We start from the raw sequence: 13,270 nt of genomic DNA, 5'->3' as shown, positions 1-13,270 counted from the left end.
TCATAAAGAGCTTCTGTTTTTAGTTTGGCAATGCGATTACAATCTAGCTGCTGCCTCCATCAAAGAAAACCTGAAGTAGAAAGAAAACCAGCCACAGAGTGCTGGATACGGCATTTAAACCATTTTACACTATTAAACTATTTTATAGATTGTCGGGGCCGATTTTTAGCCTTTGCAATCAATATATTTATACGATTATAAATTTTAGGGTATAAAAATATGCTGGGAATAGAATTAGGTTCTAAAGTGTTATCTACTGTATATGAGCGGCGATCATTAAGGAAACTTTCCAGTCAAAACAAAAGCTGATTCTAACAACACAACAAATCAGAATGCTTGCTCCTTTATCAGCTGACAACAGAAGGGTGAGTTCAGAGCCATTGAGAGTGTTTTTTTTTCCTCAGATGACCAAATCGTGGCCAAAATTGTACAGCTGGCTTAAAGTGTTTACTTTTCTGAATTTCTGATCAATATTTGAATTATTTCATTTTTTCTTCTTATACAGGTCTAATAAATTGGTATTATCGCTTTCAGATAAAACCTTCCCTAAATGGCAAGTAAAAGTCACTTCACATTGTCTTTTTCTGTCTGTGAATGGCTCATGGCCATATAGCCATAAGGCTTGCCACTACACCAAATTGTTATCAATTTAACAAAACTTCACTGGTGTCATAATGCTTGATATCATCAATTACGGAAAAAAAAATTCAATAACGAATTAATTATTTTTAATGAATTATACAACTACCATAAGTATATCCAACCTTACCCGGAGACAGTTACATAGTTATACAGTTCTACTGTAGCAAATCTCAACCGCATACTAATTACTGTCGAAAAATGTAAATAGTGCAAAAAGATCTTAGCTCCAAGATTTTTATTGACAGTGGTTATTTATTTATTTATTTGGAGTTCAGTAGTGTAACAATACATATGTAACAAGAATATGTAACTTTATACATATACTTTATTGTATTGAAAATTGTATTGATACGTTTTGTGAAGTATATTAATAATTATTACAATAAAAATTATATTAAAATTATATGATTACAGCACCTTAAACATCTAAAACTATAAACACCTAGTTTGAATGTTATTTAACTTTTTTTAAATTATGAAAATAAAATAATCTTATTCAAGATATTAAATGAAAAACAAACACACTACATGCTAGTCTGTCTTCTCACACACTGCTCGATGTTGATGTAACTTGGAGAAACAGCTCATCACCTTCAATAAACAAACAAGTCTTAAAATCATTGACATGAAAATGTTTCAGATTTGCTTCATTAATCTGTATCCGTGAGCTTGTGAATGATTCATCAGTGCATGTTATTAGACTTTGTAATTTTTTCAAGTCACATCCTACTTGTTTTCTCTATGAAAATTCTGTTTCACTTGTAAACATGTAACTTATAAGCAACTTATAATGTAAGACTTACTTTCTAGATCATTTTTAAGCTGTTGAGCTGCTGCCCTCAGTTCGTCCACAACATGTGGGAACTCTTTCTCAATCTCCTGAAAATCTTGCAATGACAGGGAGAAAAGGCTGCAGCTGGTCAGAGCAGAAACTGTGGCCAACTGCCTTCCACCAAATAGGAAGCTGATCTCTGCAGAAACACAAAACTTCTTAAAATGGTGAGTATGAGGCTGGTTGTTTGAAACACATTGGAGTTTCACAGCAAAGATTATCTGGCTGACCACAAAACTGGAAAATACTTTCTTGATCTGGCAAGCTCTGTAATCTGATATGACGACATATGATGAGATACATAATGCTATTTTAGATAAATGCTGTTTTTTTTACTTTCAATTCCACCAAATCACAATATAACTTTGTCTTATGTCTTATTGATAAGAATTATTTTATTTATAATTATTAGGATTAAATGAAAATATTCTCACAGTGAGACTTAGTAACCACAGGTAAAACCATACATGGCTACTCACAACCACTGTCAAATGATTTTATATTATGATACGTTATATAGGCCTATAAAAAAAATGCCTAAACATAGGTAAAATACACCTTCACAAAGACATGAATTATATATTCCCATACCCACCTAATAAATATACTGAAATATAAATGTCTATAACACTGTATTCAACATAAATATTCCACATTTCCACAAACCATGGTAAATGTTTGTAAGGGTGGTGATTTTGGGATTTAAAAGTCTTCTATCTTCTTTCATGGCACGTTTCTCCTGTTTTCCTCATCAGTCTTGTTGGGAATGTTGAGGCTGTCTCATCTGATTTAAAACTAGTTTAATCATCGAGGGATTTGTGGTTTGTAACCGAGAGGTGTGTGTCGAATTGAAAAGCTTCTCACTGGTCGTCGCAACGCTGTTTAATAATGGTGACCGGGAATAAATGCAGCTCCTTTAAGCTTTTGTTCCGTTATCCACTGGGCCGTGCTGCGTAGTTTAAAGTAAACTAGTTAAACACCTGAAAATAGCGCTATTTGTTCTGTATTTGTTGTTACTGACCGAGAAACAACTTCAGATGATTCAGTGACAGAGCAGTCCAAACAAATTCAAATCATTATGCAAGCATGTTTGGCCAATTTACGGAAAAGAAAGAATCCAGACAAAAGAATGATGAATTCACGGATGATTGGTATCGCTGGTTCAGTCAACAGAAATACAGGACACACATAATAACTGCTGAAATATTCGCATGGAAAACATTTCTCAGGTCAGTCAGAGGAGCGTGCATGGTACGAACAGTGCGTTCATAGCCTTACAGCTGCAGGCGCCACTGCGGCCACATATCTAACCGAATTAAGCCGCACCGCCAGGAAAAGAGGAGGAGGGAGGTTGGGGTGCCCTAGGGCCGGATGAAGATGATTGGCGGGCCGGATTTGGCCCACGGGCCGCCAGTTGAAGAGCCCTGCTCTACACTTTGCCCACCCTGTTTTATGAAGGCCAACCCCTTTGAACATTTCTGGCCCCTAATGTGGGGCCGTTACTCTACACAAGACTACTTTTCAACTGAATCACACAACTGTAAGTTTCTCATACATCACCTCCAAAGTGATCTCCATCACACAGCTCCATGTGGAAAGATTCGTTCTTCACCAGCACCCGTCCATAGTCAATGAAGAACATATGGTCAACTGCAGAATTCTGAAGAATGATGATGTCACCTGGATTGAAGAACTCATTCTCCAACTTTATCAAGATGGCTTCAGTGAATTCTCTGTTAAGCTTCATAAACATGGAGCCTTTGTTCAGCAGGTTGGAACATACTTCTGCCATAATATCCTTTTTAACAGAAAACATAGCACTATTAAAAAATGATTTCTGTTTCAACAGCACCAAAACTTTTTGTTTATGTTATCTGATTTTTGCTTTCTAAGTTTATATTTTTTAATTAATTAGAAACCTTTCTGAGCCGTTCTGACAACAAGTCAAGGATGTTCTCCTTATCCCACTGCCACTTGTACTGGGCAGTGGTCCGTTGGCGCAACATTCTGGGCAGCTTTTGGAACATTGTGGAGGACTGTAGCTGGTTCATCTGAAATATTCAAATATCATGGCATAATATTATCAAAGCCACCTGGTATTTATTTGTTGAATAAACAAAATTAACAAATATAAACCAACAGCTTTAAATTTAACTTAAAACTTATAACTTTGATTTAAAATTCACCTTTATCTTGTATGCATTGCCAGTCACAGACATGCATCCAACTGCACTGATCAAGCAAGAAATAAATGCAAAACACATTATATATCCAATCACCATACTAACAATAGCTATCCACCGTTCATCCACACCTAAAAAAGAAAAGAGAATCACTTTAGCTCAATGTAAATTACATTTTTTTTAATGTATTTATTTTCTTCAAATACAATTGAAGAAAATGCAAAACCTCATGCAAAACCTGATGCCACAACGCTTGGGTGCCATGCTTTTTTTTTTTTTTTCATTTGGCAAATGGAAATCAGATGTCTGATCACTCAAAAGTAACAGCACATCATAGATTAATCTGTGTCACAGGTTTTGAAAAGTCCCTAATTCCTAACGCCACTGATTAAAGTGTTTTATGAGATTTTATTTCTGCACCAAAGACTATTAGATTATTAGATAGATTATCTTTTCTTAAAATGAATAAATGTTGAAAGAATGTTGTGCGGCATACGTCTTGGTGAGTAAATCGATTCAGTTGATCTCCAGGCCATTTGAGAGAAAGCTCTGAAGGAAGCATAGGAGTATTTTTCCCCGATCGAGGTATTCTGCAAAATGTAACAGAAAAAAAAGGAAGACATGTTGAACACATCATGTTAATAAATGCCTGAATAAGCAATAAAAAAAGTGAGACATACCACAATGTTCTCTTGTACAACCCAGCAGTCTGGGGGAAACTCTTCCATTACAGATAGGAAGTACTGAACACAAGTGTTCCAGTGCCAAATGAGGACCATCATCAGGAAAACAAAGAAAACCCTGAATGACCTCCTGACTACTTCGAGCTGTATATCGGAGACCTAAAATGGAAGATAAAATAACATAAACAAAAAAGTCCTGTTTCTTTGTTGGTTTATCGTGTTATGACGGGTAAGGAAAAATATGAGAAAATACTACAAAAATGATATCTATTGAATTATGAGTTTGTCAATTAAAGTCCAAAATCGTTTCATCTTATATTTAAGATGGGGGGGGTTCTTTAGAGGTTCTTCAAATCACTGCTTTTGTTTCTGGATTCTTTAAATCATCAAATCATAAGTGGTTTTCTGAAAAAGTAGAGAATAACAAATCTTTTGTATAAGTTTAGCCTTTTTATTGGAACCTTTATTTTTACGCACTTGTCAGGTCAAGTCAGTTTTACATAAATACAGTAGCACTTTACATTGTTTCAAAGCATCTTTATAGAAAATATTGCTGTAATAATATCTTCAATTTCATATGTCATCATTTAGCAGTTCATTTTAAAGTTTCACAACAAAAAATGTCTTGATTTATTTATCATTTTTCCCCAGGTGAGCAAGCCAAAGGCGACCGTGGCAAGGAAAGTTCTCCTCTGGCTGTACAGCGTGAACATATTGTCATTGATATTTTCTTGCATAAACATGACAGTGAGTGGTGCTGAAACTTACACTTTCCAATTCAAAGCAGAATCTCAGAAGCTTTGGCACACGGAGTAAACGGATCAGACTGAGAACCCTCACAAACATAAGTATCCGCACCATCTTCGAAGCCACCAGTGAAATAGTGTCAGCGTGATAAAAATGCTCCTGTGGTAAATTGATTGTACTGTAAGATATATCTCTACAATTTGATCAGTGTGAGTGATAATAACTGAAAAAATAAAATTACCACAATGATAATGATAATGTCGACCGGAAATGCAGCCACCACATCAGGAACAAACCAAGAACTGAAATAATCCTTTCTTATTATTTTTGGATCAAGGATGGCCTAGACAGAAACAGGAATGCATTGTATTAATTTTTACAGTATTTTAGAAAGGTGAAGCCATAAATAATTAATATTACACTATACAAGACAATAAAGGCACGTTCCTACCTGACCGTCTTCATTGAAAACACCCATTCGAAAGTTAAAGCCAACATCAATACAAAACATGACGTCTGAGAATACATTGAAGGCCACCCAGTATTTGTGGGCACTATCATGCATATCATCAGAAAATGCCATGTCTAGAGGAATTGTTATAAGGTTTACGAATGTTAGGACCACCATAAACACAAGATAGTAATGCCTGAAAGACAGAAAAAAAGCAAATGTTAGCATTTCCTTTTAGATCACTGGGATGGCATTATTGATACAGTGACACATACGAAGACATTACATGCTCATGACAATATATTTATTTATTTAAATAGTGATAATGCCATAATAGACTTCTGATGCGTTCAAGTCCTCTTGGGAAGTTCGTATTTACAAGGTGGGAAGTCATGTTTACAACGGCAGGTGCGTTCAAGTCACTTTTGTCGGAGTAAGATGGCAGTGTACCTTCTTTTAATTAATTACACAAAAACACAGCACTTCTACTTCTAGAAAATGAAGAACAAAGAATGTGCATCAGGCGTGTTTTGCTTTTTTATGTTTTTAATTAATTTATGAAACCTCTGTAAACTTTATTGTTATGTATATTATATTGTTATATTATAATGCTATCTTATTTAGTGCAGGCAATTAGCTTACTTCATTGTATATTAAAAAGCCTGAAATTGGCGCTGCTAAATACCTTTAAGTATTGTGGTATTCCGCCATGTTTCTCACTGACACGCCCCAACTGGTACAGATTGGGGCTTAAAGAAAATCCAGAGCCTCCCACTCGTATTTATGGCATTGTGGTGCCGTTCAGCTCACAAATACGATTTTTCCAACATGACTTGAATGCACCATTTGTACCTTGGATTACCATGCAAATAACATGGTACATAATCAAAGTATCATTAGTAACACTGTAAAAAAAAATTATTCGCATTTATATACGTTATAAATGTATTTTCAATTGCAAGTGTAAAATGTTTCATTTTATCGTAACATTTTATATTATTTACATTTATTTAATATGAATTGCGTGTATTAAAAAATGTGAATGTGAAATATGTATTTAAATTTTATTAAGCAGGCATGTGATTGGAAAACTGGAGAAAAAAGAAATATCTAAAGAAATATCTATCTATTGCAAAACTTACTAATATTGCAAAAATATACACTATTGTACTGTAAAATTAAAAAAAATATTTATAATAATCACACTAACAGTATTACATTATAATACAATATACACTACCGCTCAAAAGACTGGGATTGGCAAGATTCTTTGTCATTTTTTTTTTTTTTTTTTTTAAAAAGAAGTTTCTTATGCTCTTATCCAAAATACAGTAAAAACAGTAATATTGTTTTTTACAATTTTTATCAGGATTCTTTGATGAATAGAAAAACAACAGCATTTATCTGAAATAGAAAGCTTTTGTAACAATAAAAATATCTACTTTTGATCAATTTAATGCATCCTTGCTGAATAAAAGTATTTATTTATTTCCAAAAAAATAAAAATAAAAAATCTTACTGACCACAAATGTTTGAACAGTAGTGTATAATGTTACAAAAGCTTTCCGTTTCAGATAAATGCTGTTCTTTTGAACTTTCAAGTCATCAAAGAATCATTAAAAAAATTACACAACTGTTTTCAACATTGATAATAATCAGAATTGTTTCTCGAACAGCAATTCAGCATATTAGAATGACTGAAGGATCACGTGACACTGAAGACTGGATAATGATGCTGAAAATTCAGCTTTGATCACAGGAATAAATTACATTTTACAATATACTCTCATAGAAGACCTGTCCTGATCTGTAGCTATTTCACAAGATTACTGTTTTTACTGTATTTTGGATCAAATAAATGCAGCTTTGGTGAGCATAAGAGACATTAGAAAAAACATTAGAAAATCTTACCGATCCCATTTATGGATGTCTTAATTTCTTGCTTTCAGATGTTAAACCACGAGCTTTTATTTTGGCGGAAAACAACAGGGAGACCTTTCTCTGTTGACAACAACAGATTTATAAACAATTCTCATTACGAATTTCGGAAGATGTCTGCCGCACGTTGCGTTCCCAAATGCAAATTATAAGCGACTCAAACACACAGCACTTGCAGAGAAGCTTTTGCTGTGAATGGAAACTTAAAGCTGTGTTTTACTCCGAAACATGCACAGTGTGTAATTACACCACAACCGTTGGGATCCGATGATCACACTCAGCATGCATGCTGCCTTGCCACGTTCTCACATCCATGCATTGTAAAAATTCATTTAAAAAAAAAAAAAAAAAGTTACCAGGAAACGGGTGAGTAACACCGTTTCAACCCCGATTTTTACGCGCATTTAACGCTTTGAACCTTGGCGAACATGCTAAAGGATGTCCAGCAGATGGAGCCGCGAGCTCCTGCAGCGCTGAAGCAATCCGTGCGTGAAATAACGTTAAACGTATTAGAAAACGTAACATTTTGCAGTTTATTTAGTAATTGTTTAAAGCCATTTCGCGATTTTAGTCATCATATAGTAACCAGCCAAAATCACATCCCTGAATAATAATTCTTTTTTCAGTGTGTCATTCATGTTCGCTCTTACCGTCCTAGAGATAAAATTAGACATCTTTTTTTCCAAGTACAATGATCATGTCTAAGTAGCATATGCTGAATAATTAGAAAACTGAATGAGCTTGATTAATATGAAATATAGCCTGGTGAACGTTACTAGTTTAAGTTTAAGAGGGAGGTTAGTGAGCCTGTGTTTGGCTAACTTACCTGAAGTGACTCCGTGGGTGCAAGACCCAGCGATAGGTTTCGCCTTCAGCTTCGTTTTTCTCCCCATTTTCGTTCCCTTCAACACACTCTGCTTGTCTTTCTTTTACGAAATATTTAAGGCCTGGAAAGCGTGTTTTTCCAGGACCACTTAAGCTATTTCCACTCATCGCGACTGAGCAACTCATAAGCAGATACGTTATAGCCGTTATTTCTGTTTGAATTTTAAAGTGACGCGAACCGGCGCGTGACAGTCGAGCGGTTGATGATAAGCTACACGTTTTAAAATTTCGTTCGTTCACTGGATTGTTTTTATTGGACCGATAATGTCGCTATATATTAGCAAATTGTAAATGGTCCTGAAATTATAAGACATTTATGTGGATAAATTTAAGTAGGCTACACTCCAATGTCAGTCATTTAACCACACCCACACACACACACACACACACACACACACACACATAGGCTATATATGCTATAGGCCTATATGAATAGGAAATACTGTTTATTATTCTTATTTTACTTTATAAAAGGTTTAAATCAAATTCGGATCATATAAGGAGTCACCATTTTAACTTTTTTATCACATTGTTTTTTTTTTTGTTTTTTGTTTTTCTCACAATTTCCCACATTTGTGAAAAATTCCTCACATTAGCCCAAAAAAAATATTAGGAACTAAATCACATATAAACCACACACCTAATCTGCAAAACCACACACTAATTCTCGGCCTTTGACTAATTTTTCAATTTCATAAAACACTTTTTGCAAAACACAACACACAATTCTCTATATAACACAAAAATCTAACAGGAAGTATCTTGATTTCCTTTTTCAAACACAACTAATCAAAATGCCACACTAATTCATCAGTGCCTCACACTAACTCCTCACATACGCAAACACTTATTGCTTTACTTAACACCAATCAATCATGGCTTTAGAATAGGCCTATAACAACTTTTCTGTTGTCTATTTCCATATTCATCATTTCTAAACCCTATTGAGGATTTTTTCTCCACATGGTGCTGGAAAGCGCATGATTGTTGTCCCTATGTCAACATAATACTTCTCCAGGCAATGGAAGAGGCATGTGGAGACACTGACGCTGCTTCCATCTAAGGTTGGAGAGAATATAGTATGTGACGTGGATGAAGTATTGTGGCTGGACCCAGCCAGGAGGAGAGATGGAGCTAGAAACACCCAACCATCTCGCCCACCAACAAACACATACACAACAAACACATGTTAGGTTTCCATGTTTTATGGGGACATTCCATAGGCATAATGGTTTTTATATACCGTACAAACTCTCTATTCTATCCCCTTACACTAACCTTACCACTAGACCTACCCGTGACAGAAAACATTCTGCTATTTTAGATGTTCAGAAAACATCATTCTGTATGATTTATGTATAAGCTTGTTCCCTCATGGGGACTTTAAAAATGTCCCCACAAAGTCAAAATGCACTGGTATTACTTTACCTGTGGGGACATTTGGTCCCCTACCAGGACACACATACACACCATTCCTTTGGAATATTCACCTTTTTCAAAATTATGCTAGTTTTTTGGTTGCTAGTTTTGTTTGTTTGTTTGTTTGTTTCGTCCAACTACACATGGTTGATGTATTTATTTTCTTTCATACTGTGCAATACTGTATTCACAACCACAAATGCTTACAGTAAAAAAAAAAAAAAAAAAAAAAAAAAGTTTCAATCTGTAATGAATCGTCTCTCAGGCTGGGATCCATTTGCATGCTTTTATTAGAGCAGAGCATGGTCAAACAGGTATAACGGGACAGGCAGAATCATGGTCAGTATACAGGCAGTAGTTCAAGGCTGGCAGATATCACTCGCAAGTCAGGGAACAAAGCACAGGTCAGAGGTAGGCGGCAGAGAATCGTAAACAGGTGGCAAACAGGATCAATAACAGGCAGACAGAATAATAACGCTCAGAATTTTACACAACGGGTCAATACAAGACTTCGCAAAGAGGTGGAGTGAGTGTGAGTCTTAAATAGTCCAGGTAATGAGTTTCAGCTGTGCGTGATGATGATTGGTCCAAGGTACGGGCTGATGGGAAATGTAGTGTATGCGTGTGTGAGTCAGTATTCGGGCGAGGGCTCCCTCCGATGGTCAGAGGAGGGAACCACGGAGCTCGTCTCGGTGACACAATCTTGCTTTCATGCTTACCATGAATTTTTCAACCTCTATCTGCCAATTACTTTCAATCTTGTACAGAAATGTACATAGCAGCTTATGAAAGAAGAGCTTTAGGTTTTGAATAACTGTGTGTATATGATATATCCAAAAATAGAATATTATGGCAAATGTGTTTGCAAAGTAAGACAAATGTTTGCTTTTGAGATGTGTTTGTGATATTTTGATTGCAGTGTTTCATTTTGCAAGAGATCTGAGGCATTTTGCATTTTGTGTGTGTAATTCTTGGATTTGTGTGTAAAGTTTTGAAAAAAAGAGACAAAGTTTTGAAAATGTGTCTACGCAGTTGAAAAAAAAACTGTAATAACAATTAATTAATATGCAATGAATAAACAGCTGAATTTCATAGGGACTAAATTTTAATGCCTGTGCATATTCTTTCTCAATTCACCTGCCATTTGCAAGTGTGCTAAAGCTTGATTTGGCTCCCTGCACACAACTTCTTCAAACAACACACCACCAGAGAACTTGACTCTAATTCTTTTATGCACACACACACACACACACACACACACACACACACACACACACACACAGGTACAGTAGGTCTATCAGATTCACTATTCTGTCATCTTCTGAGAAAGAGAGAACCACCTTGCCAAAGACTAATGGCTAATTTAAGCTCTCATGTTTGAGTTTCTAAAGTGTTCTGCTCACGAATATGATCAATGATGCTGCTTCTTTTCCAACGTTGTTCAAGCTGAACGAATAATGACATTCTGTCGTAGTTGGATCCTGTGACTGTGACACAGTCACAGATCATTTGTCATTGTCAGTTTAAAGGCATCAGGAGTCATAATGTAAAATGGTCAGGACGGGATTCTCCCGCTCATAAGTTCAACCCCAATAATCAATCATGAGTGTGTAATGATCTGTTATGGATAAATGAGAGCAGCCTGTGCACTGAAATTATATCATCTGAATGATACAGTCCAACTGTTAGGCCTGGTTAGGCCCCTGATCACATGCGCAAAATAAGCCATAAAACTGATTTCAGATCAGGTTTGAAATGCAAATATTTCCTGTGATTAATTGCATTTTACATTGAACACTCAAACTATATTTTTCCATTTTTGGAAAGTGTTCTGGGTTTTCTATGTTCTGCTGTGTATCATCCTTGGGTGAATTTTAAGTATGATCTAAATATGAGCAATGCTTTCCTTTGCAAACACCACTAACAAATACTTTTGAGTTGTAAATGTTTAGAGAAGCCAGTAGATGGTGCCATTTCACCGTTTTGCTTTGTGGGTGTGGCGGTAAGTGGTGATGAGCAATTCTATTTCTATTCTACTTTTTGGGCCATTTATAATCATATGTTATTCCAAAGCCAGAAATACCAAATTGGGAAGGATGATGCAAAATTCACAAACAATGCATCAAACAAATCCTCTGCTTAATGAATAAAAGTAAATATGTGCAAGCTGATTTTTTTTTCTTTTTTCTTTGTGCAAACAAATATGGATACAACATCAAACCTTTGTAAATGATGCTTATATCGGCCTGTCCATGCTGCCTGTCTGATATAAGGACAGAAACAATAGTGAGCACAGTTTATCTCTGGAGTGACGGATGGACGCGCTGTCTGAAAATGTGATCTGGGATTCCATTTTTTTTATATCAGAGGTAGAGAACGTTAAGTCGAGAGTTGATCTGATCTTAAAGTCAGCAGGTTCACGCCACTGCCTTTAGTTCATGCACTTAGGAGATAAAACACAACCTGGATCCACAGCGGCACAAACAGCAAAATAACTTTCATCCATCATGTTTTGTTTTTGGGGTTATTTTGTGTCTTTTGAAGATGTCTGTGATTTCTTAAAAATATTTATTATATTTAAATATACTTAAAATATTGATGTAATTAGAATAAAAGGTTTTAATGGCAAACTGTTGGCTTGAGAAAAGTAGCAGTAGTTTTAAAAAGTAGTTTAAAAAGCTTGAAGTTTGAAGGTTTTAAGTTTGAAGCAATTTTAAAAGCTTGAAGTATGAAGCGGTTTTAAGTCTCAGACAGATAGCTAGGTGGTTGGTTGTTAGGGTGTTATGCAGTTGCTAGGGAATTTTGGGTGGTTGCTAGGGTGTTGCTGTGCAGTTGTTAGGGAGTTCTGGATGATTGTTAGGTGGTTGCTGTGCGGTTGATAGTGTGTTCTTTGTGGTTGTTATGCGGTGGCTATAGTGCTGCTATATGCGCTTGATATGGTGTTCTGGGTGGTTACTTGGCAGTTACTAGGGTGTTGCTGGGCAGTTGCTACATGAAAAATTAAATAATTGTCCTTACTTAATTTGGGGCACTTGTGGCTTCATGGTTAGAGAGTCAGACTTGTAACCCAAAGGTTGCAGGTTTGAGTCTCAGTACCAACAGGAAATGTTCGTGAGGGGAGTGAATGAACAGTGCTCTCTTCCACCCTCATTACCCATAACTGAGTTGACTTTAAGGAAGGCACCTAACCCCCCAATCGCTCCCCAGGCACTGCAGCAAAAAAATAAATCAGTTTAGTTTAGCCTCAGGACAATACATTTTTTGGACCTTTTTGGCCTATTTTTTTATCTCTTTTGTTTTTTGATTTTATGTTGAAACAAACAATATTGTTCATCATTATACACAATAGGTTTCAAACCCATAAGACCTTCGTTCATCTTCGGAGTACAAATTAAGATTTTTGATGAAATCTGAGAGCTCTCTGACCCCTTCATAGATATCAATTTAATTACCACTTTCAAGGCCCAGAAAGGTAGTAAAGACATCATTA

General features: G+C 35.7%; 1 protein-coding gene and 1 long non-coding RNA gene across 4 annotated transcripts; one reads left to right on the top strand and one right to left on the bottom strand.

The window, feature by feature from the left end:
* Positions 1–563: 563 nt before the first annotated feature.
* Positions 564–10,852, bottom strand: LOC127499462 (potassium/sodium hyperpolarization-activated cyclic nucleotide-gated channel 1). Of its 3 annotated transcripts, none has more exons than XM_051869806.1 (11): positions 8,303–10,852; positions 5,539–5,734; positions 5,329–5,430; positions 5,109–5,246; positions 4,338–4,499; positions 4,154–4,247; positions 3,661–3,788; positions 3,394–3,525; positions 3,035–3,272; positions 1,446–1,613; positions 564–1,233 (listed from the first exon to the last, which is right to left on the bottom strand). In XM_051869806.1, exons 1-11 carry the CDS (start codon positions 8,485–8,487, stop codon positions 1,187–1,189), a joined length of 1,590 nt encoding a protein of 529 aa, XP_051725766.1. In that variant the 5' UTR covers positions 8,488–10,852; the 3' UTR covers positions 564–1,186. The 3 variants fall into 3 exon arrangements, with proteins under 3 accessions (XP_051725766.1, XP_051725768.1, XP_051725767.1); XM_051869808.1 differs by lacking the exon at positions 8,303–10,852 and adding an exon at positions 7,833–8,263; XM_051869807.1 differs by lacking the exon at positions 8,303–10,852 and adding an exon at positions 7,450–7,825.
* Positions 1,493–5,542, top strand: LOC127499464 (uncharacterized). The gene is made up of 2 exons (XR_007926128.1): positions 1,493–1,641; positions 4,992–5,542. It is a non-coding gene; the product is annotated as an uncharacterized LOC127499464 (long non-coding RNA).
* Positions 10,853–13,270: the final 2,418 nt, after the last annotated feature.

Source organism: Ctenopharyngodon idella, chromosome 18 (genome assembly GCF_019924925.1).
Source record: "Ctenopharyngodon idella isolate HZGC_01 chromosome 18, HZGC01, whole genome shotgun sequence".
Classification (NCBI taxonomy): domain Eukaryota; kingdom Metazoa; phylum Chordata; class Actinopteri; order Cypriniformes; family Xenocyprididae; genus Ctenopharyngodon; species Ctenopharyngodon idella.
The sequence above is the reverse complement of the archived record's forward strand: the minus strand, read 5'-3'. Positions and strand labels throughout refer to the sequence as shown.

Excerpts from the sequence above, each read along its gene's own strand:
- LOC127499462 (XM_051869806.1), bottom strand. The coding sequence starts at position 8,487 with ATGAGTTGCTCAGTCGCGATGAGTGGAAATAGCTTAAGTGGTCCTGGA. Across the intron at positions 5,247-5,328 it reads ACATTATCATTATCATTGTG|GAGCATTTTTATCACGCTGA; the intron begins GTAATTTTATTT and ends AATTTACCACAG. Across the intron at positions 3,526-3,660 it reads GCAATGCATACAAGATAAAG|ATGAACCAGCTACAGTCCTC; the intron begins GTGAATTTTAAA and ends TGAATATTTCAG.